General features: G+C 44.9%; 1 protein-coding gene across 2 annotated transcripts in view; it reads left to right on the top strand.

Annotated features, from left to right (window-relative positions):
- ZNF830 (zinc finger protein 830) overlaps window positions 1-13,439 on the top strand; it is a 262,366-nt gene that overhangs the window by 233,282 nt on the left and 15,645 nt on the right. For both annotated transcript variants that reach the window (XM_069219545.1, XM_069219544.1), the window contains exon 8: window positions 6,946-7,026. In XM_069219545.1, coding sequence (XP_069075646.1) covers window positions 6,946-7,026 — 81 coding nt within the window. The remainder of the gene's footprint in view (window positions 1-6,945; window positions 7,027-13,439) is intronic.

The following is a 13,439-nucleotide window of genomic DNA, read 5'->3' as shown; positions in this document are numbered from 1 at the left end:
GTTACCCAGAATCCTTTGCAAACCTCAAATTCTGGCTAAAAAAAACAGGTTTTCCTCACATTTTGGTGACAGAAAGTTCTGGAATCTGAGAGGAGCCACAAATTTCCTTCCACCCAGCGTTCCCCCAAGTCTCCCGATAAAAATGATACCTCACTTGTGTGGGGTGGGCCAGGTGCCTGCAACAGAAAAAGGCCACAAACTTGTAGAGATTATGGGGATAGCACAGCGAGTTGATAAGCACATATTCTTCTTTTATACATCTTTAGGCTGACTCTGCTTTGGGGACCCACACAAGTGAGGTGTCATTTTACTTGGGAGACTGAGGGGAACGCTGGGGAGTAGGAATTTTGTGCTGGAGCGGTGATCGTACAAACAAAAGTCAGGAAAATAGGCTTTTTTAAGCAAATTTTGAGGTTTGCAGAGGAGTCTGGGTAAGAAAATGTTGGGGGATCGACGCAAGCCACACTTCCCTGGACTCCTTGGGGTGTCTAGTTTTAAAAAATGTCTGGGTTTGGTAGGTTTCCCTAGATGAACGCCACACCCAGGACCAAAAACATAGGTGCCCCCTTCCCCCAAACACAGGTAGTTTTGTAATATATCATTTTGATGTGTCCACATACGTCTGTGATGTGCCAAACACTAAATTTGTGAAAAGAAACGCACTTAGGTTATGTGAAAAAGACCCCTCACCCACCAACCAAGTTGGTGGCATGCTTCATCATCGGGGTCCCACCTGAGACACCTAGCGTGTCACAAGTGTGCTGCGACGCCTGATTATAGCGGAGCGGGTTTTGTCATTTGTACCACATGTACTGGTTGGATTTGGCACGAGGGTGAGTGATGGTTCAGTAGATCAAATTTTATTAACAAGAGATTTCACAAAAGTGAAATGCACTGGTAATAACTGAAAGGCCAAAAAACTGAACCAATGACTCACAGCTTGTGAGCTGTAAAGCCACGGCAAGGCACCAACCGCTTTACAGTCCATTCACACACCTTTCATACATGACATGCACAAGACCATTCACGCCGCCAGCCACGGGCCCAGCACATTACAACACTTTCATTGACAGACAGTGCCAGTCAAGGGCCCATCACTTTCATACGCCCACATGCCTGATACAGCAATCACACCAGCTGATGAGTGTTTGGACTGGCGTTTGGCTGGCACCGCTAGCCAAGCGCCACCCCACCCAGACCGCCAGCCATGCGCCACCCCAAGCACACCTCCAGCCAAGCACACCTCCAGCCAAGCACCACCCCATCCATACCGCCAGCCAAGCGCCACCCCACCCATACCGCCAGCCAAGCGCCACCCCACCCATACCGCCAGCCAAGCGCCACCCCACCCACACCGCCAGCCAAGCGCCACCCCAAGCACACCGCCAGCCAAGCGCCACCCCAAGCACACCGCCAGCCAAGCGCCACCCCAAGCACACCGCCAGCCAAGCGCCACCCCAAGCGCCACCCCAAGCACACCGCCAGCCAAGCGCCACCCCAAGCGCCACCCCAAGCACACCGCCAGCCAAGCGCCACCCCACCCAGACTGCCAGCCAAGCGCCACCCCACCCATACTGCCAGCCAAGCGCCACCCCAAGCACACTGCCAGCCAAGCGCCACCCCAAGCACACCGCCAGCCAAGCGCCACCCCAAGCACACCGCCAGCCAAGAGCCAACCGACGCACACCACCATCACTTTTTGTTTTGTTTATAAACAACAAAGAAATCACTAACTAATTATAAAATAAGTAAAAAACTACAAACACAAAAGCTCTAACTAAATACATGACAGTAATGCCAACTGTGAAACTGAACATACGAAAATATAAAACAGGCAGTTAATGCTCGCAGTATTTCCCAAAAATGTTCCTTGTGTGGTAACTTCTAAAACAGCCGGGCACACACAGCCCAGGCTTTGAAGGGCATTCGGGGCAGTACATCCGGCTCTCCCTCCGGATTGATCTCCAGGCACATACTCTACATTTCTTTGTGGGCAAGTCTTTTTTGGGAGTGGGAGGAATGTGATCTGGAAAGTGGCGATCTTTCAATCTAGCCACTTCCTCCACCACTTCTACTCTAGGAACTCTTGCCCGTTCCACCACAATAAGGCTCTCTATCACGGACTCCTGAAATTTAACAAATGTCATCCTTGACTCAGGTGAACAATCCTTTAACACAATAAAAGCATTAAAAGTTGCCAAATGAAATAAATGTAGGGCCAACTTTTTATACCACACGTAAGACTTACGAAGATCAGTGTAAGATTCTAACCTCTGATCTACTCTATCAACACCACCCATGTGCCTATTGTAGTCCAAAATGCACGCAGGTTTGCGCACTTCCGCAACCTGACCCCAAACAGTCACAGGGGAAGTACTCTCATCATGGATGGTAGATAGCATGTACACATCCCTTCTGTCTGAAAATTTCAGAGCTAGCAGCTCGTTATTCCGCAAGGCACTGCACTGTCCCCCCTCAAGTTTTTTTACAGACAAGCTCCCTTGGAAAGCCTTTCCGGTTAGAACGGATTGTGCCACAAGCAACAGTGTCCACTCTAAACAACTCCTTGAACAACACTCCAGTGTAGAAATTATCTACGTACAAATGGTGACCTTTGTTAAACAGTCGTCTACCAAGTTCCCACACAATTTATTCGCTAACTCCAAAAATGGCCGGACAACCAGGAGGGTCAATACTGGAATCCCTACCAGTGTAGACCCGGAAATTATACACATATCCTGTACTGCTTTCTGACAGCATATACAATTTAATCCCATACCATGCCCTCTTACTAGGAATGTACTGCTTAAAAACTAAACACCCCTTGAAAAGGACCAAAGACTCGTCCACACTTATCTCTTTGCCTGGAACGTAGACCTCTGAAAACCGATCTACAAAATGGTCAAGGACAGGCCTAATCTTAAAAAGACGGTCACCATCAGGTTGATCTCGTGGCAAGGCTAAAGCATTGTCTACAAAATGCAGCATACGAAGAAGAAGCAAATAGCGATTACGTGTCATAGTTGCAGGAAATATAGCCGTTGCCATCAAGGGACCAGTAGACCAATAAGAAGCCAGTGATGGATTCCTGATCAACCCCATCAAAAAAGCCAAACCTAAAAACTTTTTCCTCTCTTCCAGATATGTGGGAACCCACTGAGTAGCTCTAGACTGAGGCCTAAATCTGGCAGCGTTGTCCCTCAAATATTGCTATGCATACAAATTAGTCTGCTCCACAATCTCTTCCAAAATACATAGTCCATAAACAAGTGAAAGAAATGGACAGGCAAAAAGTTTTCCATATTGACTATACACCCTGGGAGACCAGTAAATGCAGGTAACTGGTTGCTCCATGTTTGGGGCAATCCAGGTGTCAGGTCTTCTAATGGGAAACCCTTCAGCCCCAGGGTGCTGCACTGTTGGCACATCAATTACCTCCTCTACAACAGGCCCTTCATCTGCACTGAGAGTAGCTTCCTCATCAGAAGAATACTCTTGGACAGAAAACTCACTGCCAGAATCTCTCACTTCCTCCTCTGCCTCAGATGCAGTCAGTCTCGTAATCATGGTCTGAAGACGACTCAAAGAGCATTCCAACAGCCTGCTGAGCGGTCACTCTGCGGCTAGCCATGATCCTCACTGACAACAAATGGATTGGCAACAACAACTAGCATTAAAATAAGTAATAAACAAAGTGTAGCTTTATCGCAAAGAGTTATGTACTAAAAAACTATACCACTCTCTTGCCTGAAAAAGATGCTCACCAGAAACTACTCTGCACAGACACAGCAATCACAAATGATATCCCACTAAAAAGAAAAAAGCAAATTAGACATATGACAACACAAATATCATTGTGCTCAAATCTAAGGACAATTTCACACTCAATACTGCATTTAGTACACCACCTACAAACATGTTGTTTATGCATGTCAACAATACTCCTTTGGCGTAAATTGCTTTCACTTACCTAAAACACGCAACTATGCAAACCGCAGGACAACTACTGCCAAAACCGCAAGGATCCACAGCACAGGAAGCAAAAGCTTTGAACTAGAACAAAAAGAAGAAATAAACTGTTATAATCACAAATACAAATACTTCGCCAGTTGACAAACACCCCGCCACCAAGAACTTAGAAATTGTCCCTGGTGCCTAAGTGGCTTCTGCCCCACTAGGAGGCAGATGGGCCTAAACAAAAAATAAGCTGATCTGCCCCCAAGTGGGGCAGAAATTGCCAACAGCTCTGTACCCTGTTTAGGGGGGCGGCCCCTGCCAAAGGGGGCGAATGGGGGTGACCCAGCCCAAAAAAACAAAGGGAACCAAAAAAAAAAAATCTCTGACATCTTTGTGCCTTCTGCCCCCCTTGGGGGCAGATGGGCCTAACAAAAATAGGCTGATCTGCCTCCAAGGTGGGCAGAAATGGCCATCACTAATGTGCCCCCTTTGGGGGGGCGACCCTTGCCAAAGGTGCCGCCCCCCCCACACACACACACACACACACACACAAAACACACACAATCCCTGGTGCCTAAGTGGATTCTGCCCCCCTTGGGGGCAGATGGGCGTAAACAAAATTGGCTGATCTGCCCCCAAGGGGGGCAGAAATGGGCAACAGCTCTGTGCCCCCTTTGGGGGGGGGGGGGCGACCCTTGCCAAAAGGGGCACCCCCAGCACAAAACAAAAAAAGGGGAACAAAAAAGAAAAATCCCTGGCGTATTGGTGGTTTCTGCCCTCCTTGGGGGCAGATGGGCCTACAAAAATAGGCCCATCTGCCCCCAAGGGGGGCAGAGATAGCCAATACGAAAAGTCCCCACTTTGGGGGGGGGCAACTCTTGCCCAAGGGGTGCCCCCAAACACACAAAACACAAGCACACAATACAATCCCTGGCGCCTAGTGGGTTTCGACCCCCCCGGGGGCCAGAGCGTCCAAAAACATGGCCGATCTGTCCTTACGGGGGCCGAAATAGGGGAAAAAAAATAGCCCCCATGGGAGCGACCCTTGCCCAAGGGGTCGCTCCCAAAATACATATGAAAAAACAAAATCCCAGGTGTCTAGGGGTTTCTGCCCCCAGGGGGGCCGAAATAGGATTTAAAAAAAATAGCCCGCCATGGGAGCGACCCTTGCCCAAGGGGTCGCTCCCAAAATACATATGTAAAACTAAATCCCTGGTGTCTAGTGGTTTTCACCTCCCCCAGGGGGCAGATCGGCCGAAAAATCAGCTGATCTGCCCCCGGAGAGAGGGCCGGGGGGGGAAATAGGTAAAAAAAAAAAATAGCCCCCCATGGAAGCGACACTTGCCCAAGGGGTCGCTCCCAAAATAATTGTGAATAACTAAATCCCTGGTGTCTAGTGGTTTTCGCCCCTCTGCCCCCGGGGGGGCAAAATAGGATTTAAAAAAATAGCCTCCTGTGGTAGCGACCCTTGCCCAAGGGGCCGCTTCCAAAATGATTGTCAAAATCTAAATCCCTGGTGTCTAGTGGTTTTCGCCTCCCCCCTGGGGGCAGATCGGCCGAGAAATCGGCCTATCTGCCCCCCGGGGGGGGGGGATACGAAATAAAATAGCCCCCACCCCCATGGGAGCGACCCTTGCCCAAAGGGTCGCTCCCAAAATGAAACACAAAGAAATCCCTGGAGGCTAGTGGGGATTCCTGCTCCACGATTGCGAGCCCTGTCTGCGATCGTTGAGCAGGAATCCAGTGAAAACAGGCACAGGGTGAAAGGAAAAACCCTTTCCTTTCCCGTGTCTGTTTCCTCCCTCAAACCCCCAATAAGGGAAGGACTTACCTGAAGGAAGCCCTCTTCCCTCGACGTCATCAGATTGCCGGGGGTGGGGGGAGTCGGGGGTGGAAGAGGAAGGGATTCCTCTTCCATCCACGACCGGGGGGGTTATGGGTAGCGGGCCCATGGGGGGGAGTGCTAGCGCTCCCCTAAGTTCCCGGGTGCAGGACGAGGTGATCTCATCCAAGGCACCCGGGAACTGGTGCCTTGGACGAGATCACGTCGTCCAAGGCACCCTACAGGTTAAAAACTATATGCACTACCTTCTTCGGGATGAGCTACAGTGATCATCCAGGCTGGTACAGAATAAAATCCTACAACTTTCTTATTGGGCTTTGAGAACAGATTCCTGACTTGCACTAGTAGTGTAAGACACCACGGGGCAAGTACCCTTGGTTGATGCGCCATACAATTATAAATTCATAAAGTTGTTAAATACTCTTGATTCTCGAAAAGTGACTATTTCTGTTTGAGATAGCATGTGACATTCCTAATCCAGATATGCGTGAGATGGAGAAGTCTTGATAGTAATTCATTTCACCTCACAAATGTTTCATCAGAATAAACTTGGACACCATGGTGGAGACAAAGTTCACATATACACACACCAAAACCACAAGCTCCAGGTCATGCAAATTTGGTTTTGGACTAACCCAAACAAACCATATTTTTGCATATTGATGTTATTGAAAATTAGTGTTGGTAATTGGAAACACATTATAGAATAGTTCATTGTAAGTATAATTTATGGATGAACAGGGTTTGTATGTAATTACTGATATACGACTTCAGTTGTCATCTAACTATTTCTAACCTTGATGTCGCAGCCTGATCAGTGTTTTTTCTTTTAATCCTTGATAAATGCTTTTCTATTTGGAGTTCTTTGATGAGCAGTTGTAAAAGTATAAAACTTGATTGGTTGGAATTTCCTTGAACGCTACTTATTCCTACTAGGTATGTATTTATCTAGTTGTTGAGCTACTCTGACGGTGTAAGATTACATTTTGCGAAATAATAATATAATGCACTTTGTAAAACATTTAATAGCTATAAATATATTTATTTTTTACAAGTGAGCATTTTGTGTGCTCTTTTCGTCTTGATGGCATTCCCATGACATACTGAGATCAGAGCCCTAATACAGTATTTGCATGTTTCTTCAGGTGAGAAAAGTTGATGCCCCGAAAGATCAAATGGACAAAGAGTGGGAAGAGTTTCAGAAAGAGATGCGACAAGTCAACACAGTAAGTGGTAATTTGCTGGAAAGGGTTACCTTAATCTTTCAAACAATTGAAGACTCCTTAACTTGCATTTCTTCATGCACAACTGAGAATGAAGTACTTCACTAAAAAAAGAAGAAAAAAAAATCTGCGCTGGTGTTTACCTAGCCTTGGTATTTTTCAGGTACTTGATGCTAATACAATAGTTTATACTTCAGTTTTCTGACCTCTATAACTCTGGCTAGGAGTTCCCAAAATCAGTACCAGTAACTCTCTCTTTAGTAGCCAAGCATCTCTCATTAGGAAAATGTCTTGTAATGATTTGCATTTTTACACCATTTTATCTCAGTTCTTGGACTTTCGGTTGACACCCATAAAAGTTATTTTTCATCTGCTCCTTTTGTTTCACGTTATCACTTACATATTGATTTTGAAATTCTTCTTTTTTAGGTCTAGGCTCTAGACAGCGCCATGTGCTGTCTCGAAAAGAGACCTGTTGTATATAGTAAGTGGGCTTTAGCCCGCCCAAAGGCTTCCCTTTTGCTGTCACCATAACGGTTTTCAGTTCTTTACCCCCATTTGCATACATATGTCATGCCTCTGTGTCTTTTTAGCCTTGAGAGCGGGGACCAATTACTGCTATTCATCCACAAGCCCCATTAAAGCGATTGTTCTTTGTACTACTTTTTAAATTGATTATTAGCGCTTTACACAAGTGCTCGCTCCTAGCATCAGATCTCTGTGCATTTAAAAAAATGAGGTAGAAGAGCTAGTCCGATTTTTTTACTTCCCAGCTATCGTATTTCCCCAGTATTTCAGATATTCTACAGAGAAGTGGAAAAGTACAACAAGTTGTCTAGAGAAAAACGTGCACTTTTTAGTGGCCATCTTGATAGGGTTTTCTCTTGCCACATATTTCATGTGCAAAGGAAGGAGAGCCCTCCACTCTTCTAGGTTAATTATTGACATTTATTTATTTAGCCATATGTTTTCCCTTGTTCCTGTTTGCTATATTGCTGTATGCATCTGCGATGCCTCTTTAACTCAGGGTTCCTCCTGTTCATCCCTTTTATTACATCTGATTCGCTGATGTGCTCCGTTTTCCAGCACGCCTGGAGTGCCCCTCCCCCCTGTGTGTGTTATTGCATTCTGCTAGACACAGATGCCCCCCTCCATCTCCTCCCAGCTGCCCACCTCTCTTTGCTCATTCCGCGGCCTTGTGCATGACAACAGCCACCTCCGCCATGAACAACTTTCACGTCAAGCCGGCCATATGGCAGCATGGTGGGGTGAAGCCCAAGGAGTTCCTAGAGGAGATTTGTGAGTGTCCTGCTTGTTAAACTGAAGGAGGTGGGCAGGCAATTAATCACACCTCATGGGCAGAGTTCTGGTTTTTCAAGATACTTTTCCGAGGTTACCAATCAATGTACCTTGTCCTTGCGCAACAACAACTTGAAGGTAAACTTTAAGGTAAACATTTATCCTCTGCAGGATGAGGGCAGACTGAATCGGCAGACCTAGATTTGAACCTGCAGCCAAGTGGTTCCACAGAAATAGAAGAACTCCAAGTTGTTTAAACAGACGGCGGGCACTCTTTTCTATTTCCAGTACTGGCATACATTTTAATAAAAACAAAGACCAGAAGCGCATATTAACAGTTAAAAAGTTCATTAAAAACACACACCGAGTACTCACCCCTTACCCATCCTTGTTCGATTTAGAGGGCTCTGACTAGCAGGAATCGGGTGCTTAGGGAGGGCAAGTGAACCCTTCAACAGGTAAATTCAAATATTCCTTCTTAAACAGACCATCTGTCCTAGTCACCTTCTCTGGAAAGAGCCACTTGTTGAAACCGGAGCCTGTTTGGAAAGAGCCTCCTCCTTCGCATGCCCCCTCCTACCCACACCGTCAAACTGACACCATGTGTCTCCTTTGTGTTACTTGAAAAAAAGTTTGAACACAGTAGCAGCTTGTCTCTCTGTGCAGCGAGGTGCCCCATAAAGTGTCCCCACCTTATTGCTTATACAGCCGTCTATGAGGATACTAAGCTGTCACACCCTGTTAATCTCTAATCAACCTCTCTCTCTTTCACCTCACTCCTGTTCACCACCCTCACCCCATTGCCAAAGGCAGTAGGTCGCCTTTGCCAATGGTTGTTAGTACTTGTGTTTCTTTTGACCGCTTGTGTGGTCAGGCTGTTTTGATGTGTGCTTAGAAGATGGATGAGACTGTCTAATTTACATGAATAAAAACAGTGCAAACAGCAGAAATATAAGAACATCATAAAGAACTGGCCTTTCAACTGTGCCACACATTGATCTTTGAAGGATACTGTGTTGCGGTAATCAGGCTGTCTTATGTGACGTGCTTTTAGAATTAACAGAAGGTAACTGAGCAAAAAAGATATTGGACCAACCAAGAGAGAACCTGGTCCTTCATGGGGATTTGTGCTTGCTCCCTGTTGGGCACTGTTGCTACCTGTTATTGTCACTTGGCCTCCAATACTATTGCACTCCAGTAATGTTACAAATCTCTCCCTCTGCACATGACTAAAAGAGGTCAGAGGGGGCTTTGGAAGTCAGACACACTACCTAAACTCAGGATCTAGTCTGAGATATGTTAAAATAAGGTCCTGACTTACATTTGAATGGAAACTGCTTTAATTTCTGTGAGAAGTGGTTAATTCTTTGGAGTATCTGCCGTTGAAATTTCCTCAATCCTACTAACTCCATAGTGGATGTGATACTGCAGGTGGAGTCTCCCCCAGCTTTACCATTTCCTACAGTAGTCAGGATCACATATTACCACCGAACCAGAATCAGACCGTTAAATAGAACACCAAAAACAGAAGCTCCTAACACATTATGGGTTGAAATCCAGCCCAGACATAATCTAGAACTTGCACTCAAAGGCTGTACAAATTAAATTACTAGGGGTATTGTTGAGGATCTGTGGACAATGTTAACTTTAGAAAAGCATAGTTGGTGTCATATTTTATCTTCCGGGCACTAGGCGCTCTAGTCTTTTCATGCACTGTATTTGCTATGTCCAGTCATTGGCCAAAACAATATGCTACATTGTACTGATTTTGCTAGGATAGGTCTGCCTGTTCATTGCCCTGATTTTCTCAGTGGACCTTCATGCACTTTAAGACAACTGAGTGGGCTTTAGCCCAGGTGCTTAGAATTGAGAAAACATTCCGAAGAAGCAAAGTCAGCTGAAAAAACATCATCAGCCACAGAGGATTTGACAGTTGTGACTGCTGCGCGCAATTTAGTATGATACCATTGGTGCTCCTAAATAGCCTGCAAAAAGAAAAAGTGATGGACGGAATGATGAACAATGTCAAACATTCACCCCCAGTACAGAGATCTGGGCCTAAACCCATCGATTTTTTGCTGCCCATGCCATTCCAGTTTGGACCCAGCCATAAGCAAATCAGTCTTGACCCTGTTCCCCGAGAACTGCAAACTTGCGAAAACAGCATGGAAAACCACTTCAGATAACAAGTGAATAATAGAATTGACAAGCTAGTGAGAGGAGGCGATGTGAGTACCTTTTTGGCTCAAAGAGCACTGAAGTGGATTCTGTGGTTCAGCCTCCATTATGATGGTCTTGAAATCGAATTGGGTTGGAACCTATTCCTAGCTATATGTCTCCTGTGTCATCCTGTCATTGCTGTCTGGCCTTTATCTGTTACTAATTGTTCCTTTGGAGGTGACTAGAACTCATTCCTAGCAGTGCAGTGCATTGTTGTAATAACTTAATTTGTGTTAATTGTTGTTTCCCAAACTATTTTTTGCAATTAAGTTCCATTCATTCATTCAATCTTTATTCGATCATAAATATATAATCATAAAAGAACATTCACAATGCATAGAATTAAAAAAAAATCAATAAAACACAAACATACCTTGAAGATTGAATTGTCAATCAAATAAACATATAATAATAAAATAAAACCTACAATGGTAAGAAAAGCCTCCTGAATATTAAAACGTATATCGATGCACCATTGGAGTGCAATTTTTAAAAAGGCGCATTTGGCAGACCACACAACAGGCTCGTTAGTCATATAAAAAGCAGGTCTGCATTGACGAAACCCAGAAATTTTTAAAAGTGGCAATAAATGCCTTCACCTAAAAGGAGCGTAATACTTACAGAAAAGTGTAAAATGCATTAAGGTGCAGAAGAATTATCACAAGAGCTTGTCATAATGAGGTTCGGATTGAACTGGCCTTAAGGGAAACAGAAAGTGCACCTAATAGAACCGGCCTGAAACCTAGTCAGAAGTGTCCTTTCCCAGACGTTTTCGACTTGAGAAAGGTAGGGTTCAATACCTGAACCAGTCTTATAGATTAAGTAGGATCTCACAGCGGGCATAACAAGTTCCCTCATCTCTCTATCCACAGCTGCTATTGAAAAAAAGTATTTCTTAGCCCAAATGGCTACTCCTTTAGGCAGTGCGAATGGAGAGAAAAACAGGTCTGGCTTGCCCAGCCTATTTGCAGTATTCTTTTGTAACAAAGCCAGGGTTTTTTCTGACCCTGGTCACAGGACTAGCATTCCAAGATTAGCTCCCTACTAAATTATGTGTATTTGTTTTCCTAAACAGACAGTCACAATAAGAAAGGAGCAAGCTTACTATGGTCTTCCACGTAACCGATACCAAGTTCTTCATGAAGAAGAAAATGCAGAGTTCCCAGGCCCACCCCACCCATCCGTAGATCTATTTTCTTCTTGAAGCAGGCTACTGAAATCACAAGTACCCCATATCGAAGCCCCAAAAGTTGAAATAGGGAGATATTTAAGTTTAAACATCTCCAACAGGAGTAAAATAGGTTTATCATCTACTCTAGCAGCCAGCTCAAAAACAGACCTTACAGAGGAGTTAAAGCGGGAGCATAAGGGGAGCTGGTTATGAAGCCAGCTCTCCTTATAATCAAAGGTGATCCCTCGATAGGAGAACTCATTCACTTGACTAATTGGGTGCCCCTTTATTGTCAGAAAAGGAATAACTTTTGGTCAAGGCTTTCCACAGACCATATGAGTTTTAGTAATGTTAACATCAAAATCTGGGTCATCCATGTACTTAACAAAAGTATTAATAAGACGCCTTACAACGTTCCCTGTCCGTACAAGCAGGACTGCATAGTCGACATATAGAAGACACAACACCAGCTTGTCATTAATCGATGGGCAGTCAGTGATCTGTGATGCTGAGGCAGATTGTAAGCCATCTTATGTATAAAAGAAACAATATTTGAGCCAGAACACATCCCTGTCTCATGCCCCTATGAAGGGGAGAAGGGTTGGTACAGTCACCCTCCATGCTATACCCGACAGACACATTGACGTCCTCATGAAGGACCCTTAAAAAAAAAAATCAACAATCGATTAAGGCAAACCCCTCTCTGACAGAATTCTCCAGAGTTTAGTGTGGTCCATAAAAGCCAAATAAAGGGTTCCATGTTTTGCGATTGTATACTTCCCAATGATTACATTTAAATTTGAATACTGCTCAAGGGTTCCCTGACCCTCATGAAACCCATGTTGCGCATAGCTGAGTATGTTGTTGTCTGCAGCACGTTTCGATTTTGTGCAGAATTACGTGCCCCAAAATCATAACCACAGAGTCCAGCGGAGATATAGGTCTATAACAGCTCAGGTCTCTTTTATTCCCTTTTTTAAATATGGGGACAATACAGGCCGATTTCTACGACACAGGTATGCCCTCTATGACAGCTGCATTTAGGATGTTAGTAATGATAGGGGCCCCAAGGGTGGTATTCTCTTTATGAAGGTCTAATGGCTCAATGGTGCTTTCCTTGCTGGACTTTCCTCTTTAGCCAACTCCACCTCTTCTAAGTTAAATCTAATATCCAGAGGCAGGCAAGGGTACACTAATGCTCAATCCCAGAGCTACCTCTATATATGTAAACTTCTAAAATGGGTAAACCAACAATCAGGTGGAATATTAGCTCCTAGGCCCTCTGAGGGTGCAGCATAAAGGGACCCTTTATTCACATTAGACCAAAAACCTGAGGCATCCGTCAGTTTACAGGCCTCTACAAACTTTCCCTAGGTTTCCCTTTTATTATCCCGCTTCCTTTCATTTATGGTCCATTGGCAATCACGTCTAGCAGCAGCTACAATAAGTTTATCTCTAGGTTACATCCTAAGCAAAAGTGCAAGTTCTTATATGCAGCCCTCCAAGCACCATCAAACCACTGTGGGTGAGAATTACTGCCAGATTTCCCACAAGGATTGATCAAGTTCCTTTTTGAGCAATCCAATTTCCCAAAGGCAGAGAGGATTACACTAGCGGAAAAAATCACCAACAGTAGGCAATCCATAAAAAGACTATTATGTGATTTTACTAAAGAAGACAGGAGGGATGGAATATGGGCCTTACCCCAGCTGACCCTGAGACCCTC

This window comes from Pleurodeles waltl, chromosome 2_2 (genome assembly GCF_031143425.1).
Source record: "Pleurodeles waltl isolate 20211129_DDA chromosome 2_2, aPleWal1.hap1.20221129, whole genome shotgun sequence".
In the NCBI taxonomy this organism is placed as follows: domain Eukaryota; kingdom Metazoa; phylum Chordata; class Amphibia; order Caudata; family Salamandridae; genus Pleurodeles; species Pleurodeles waltl.
This window is presented reverse-complemented; position numbering and strand designations above follow the sequence as displayed.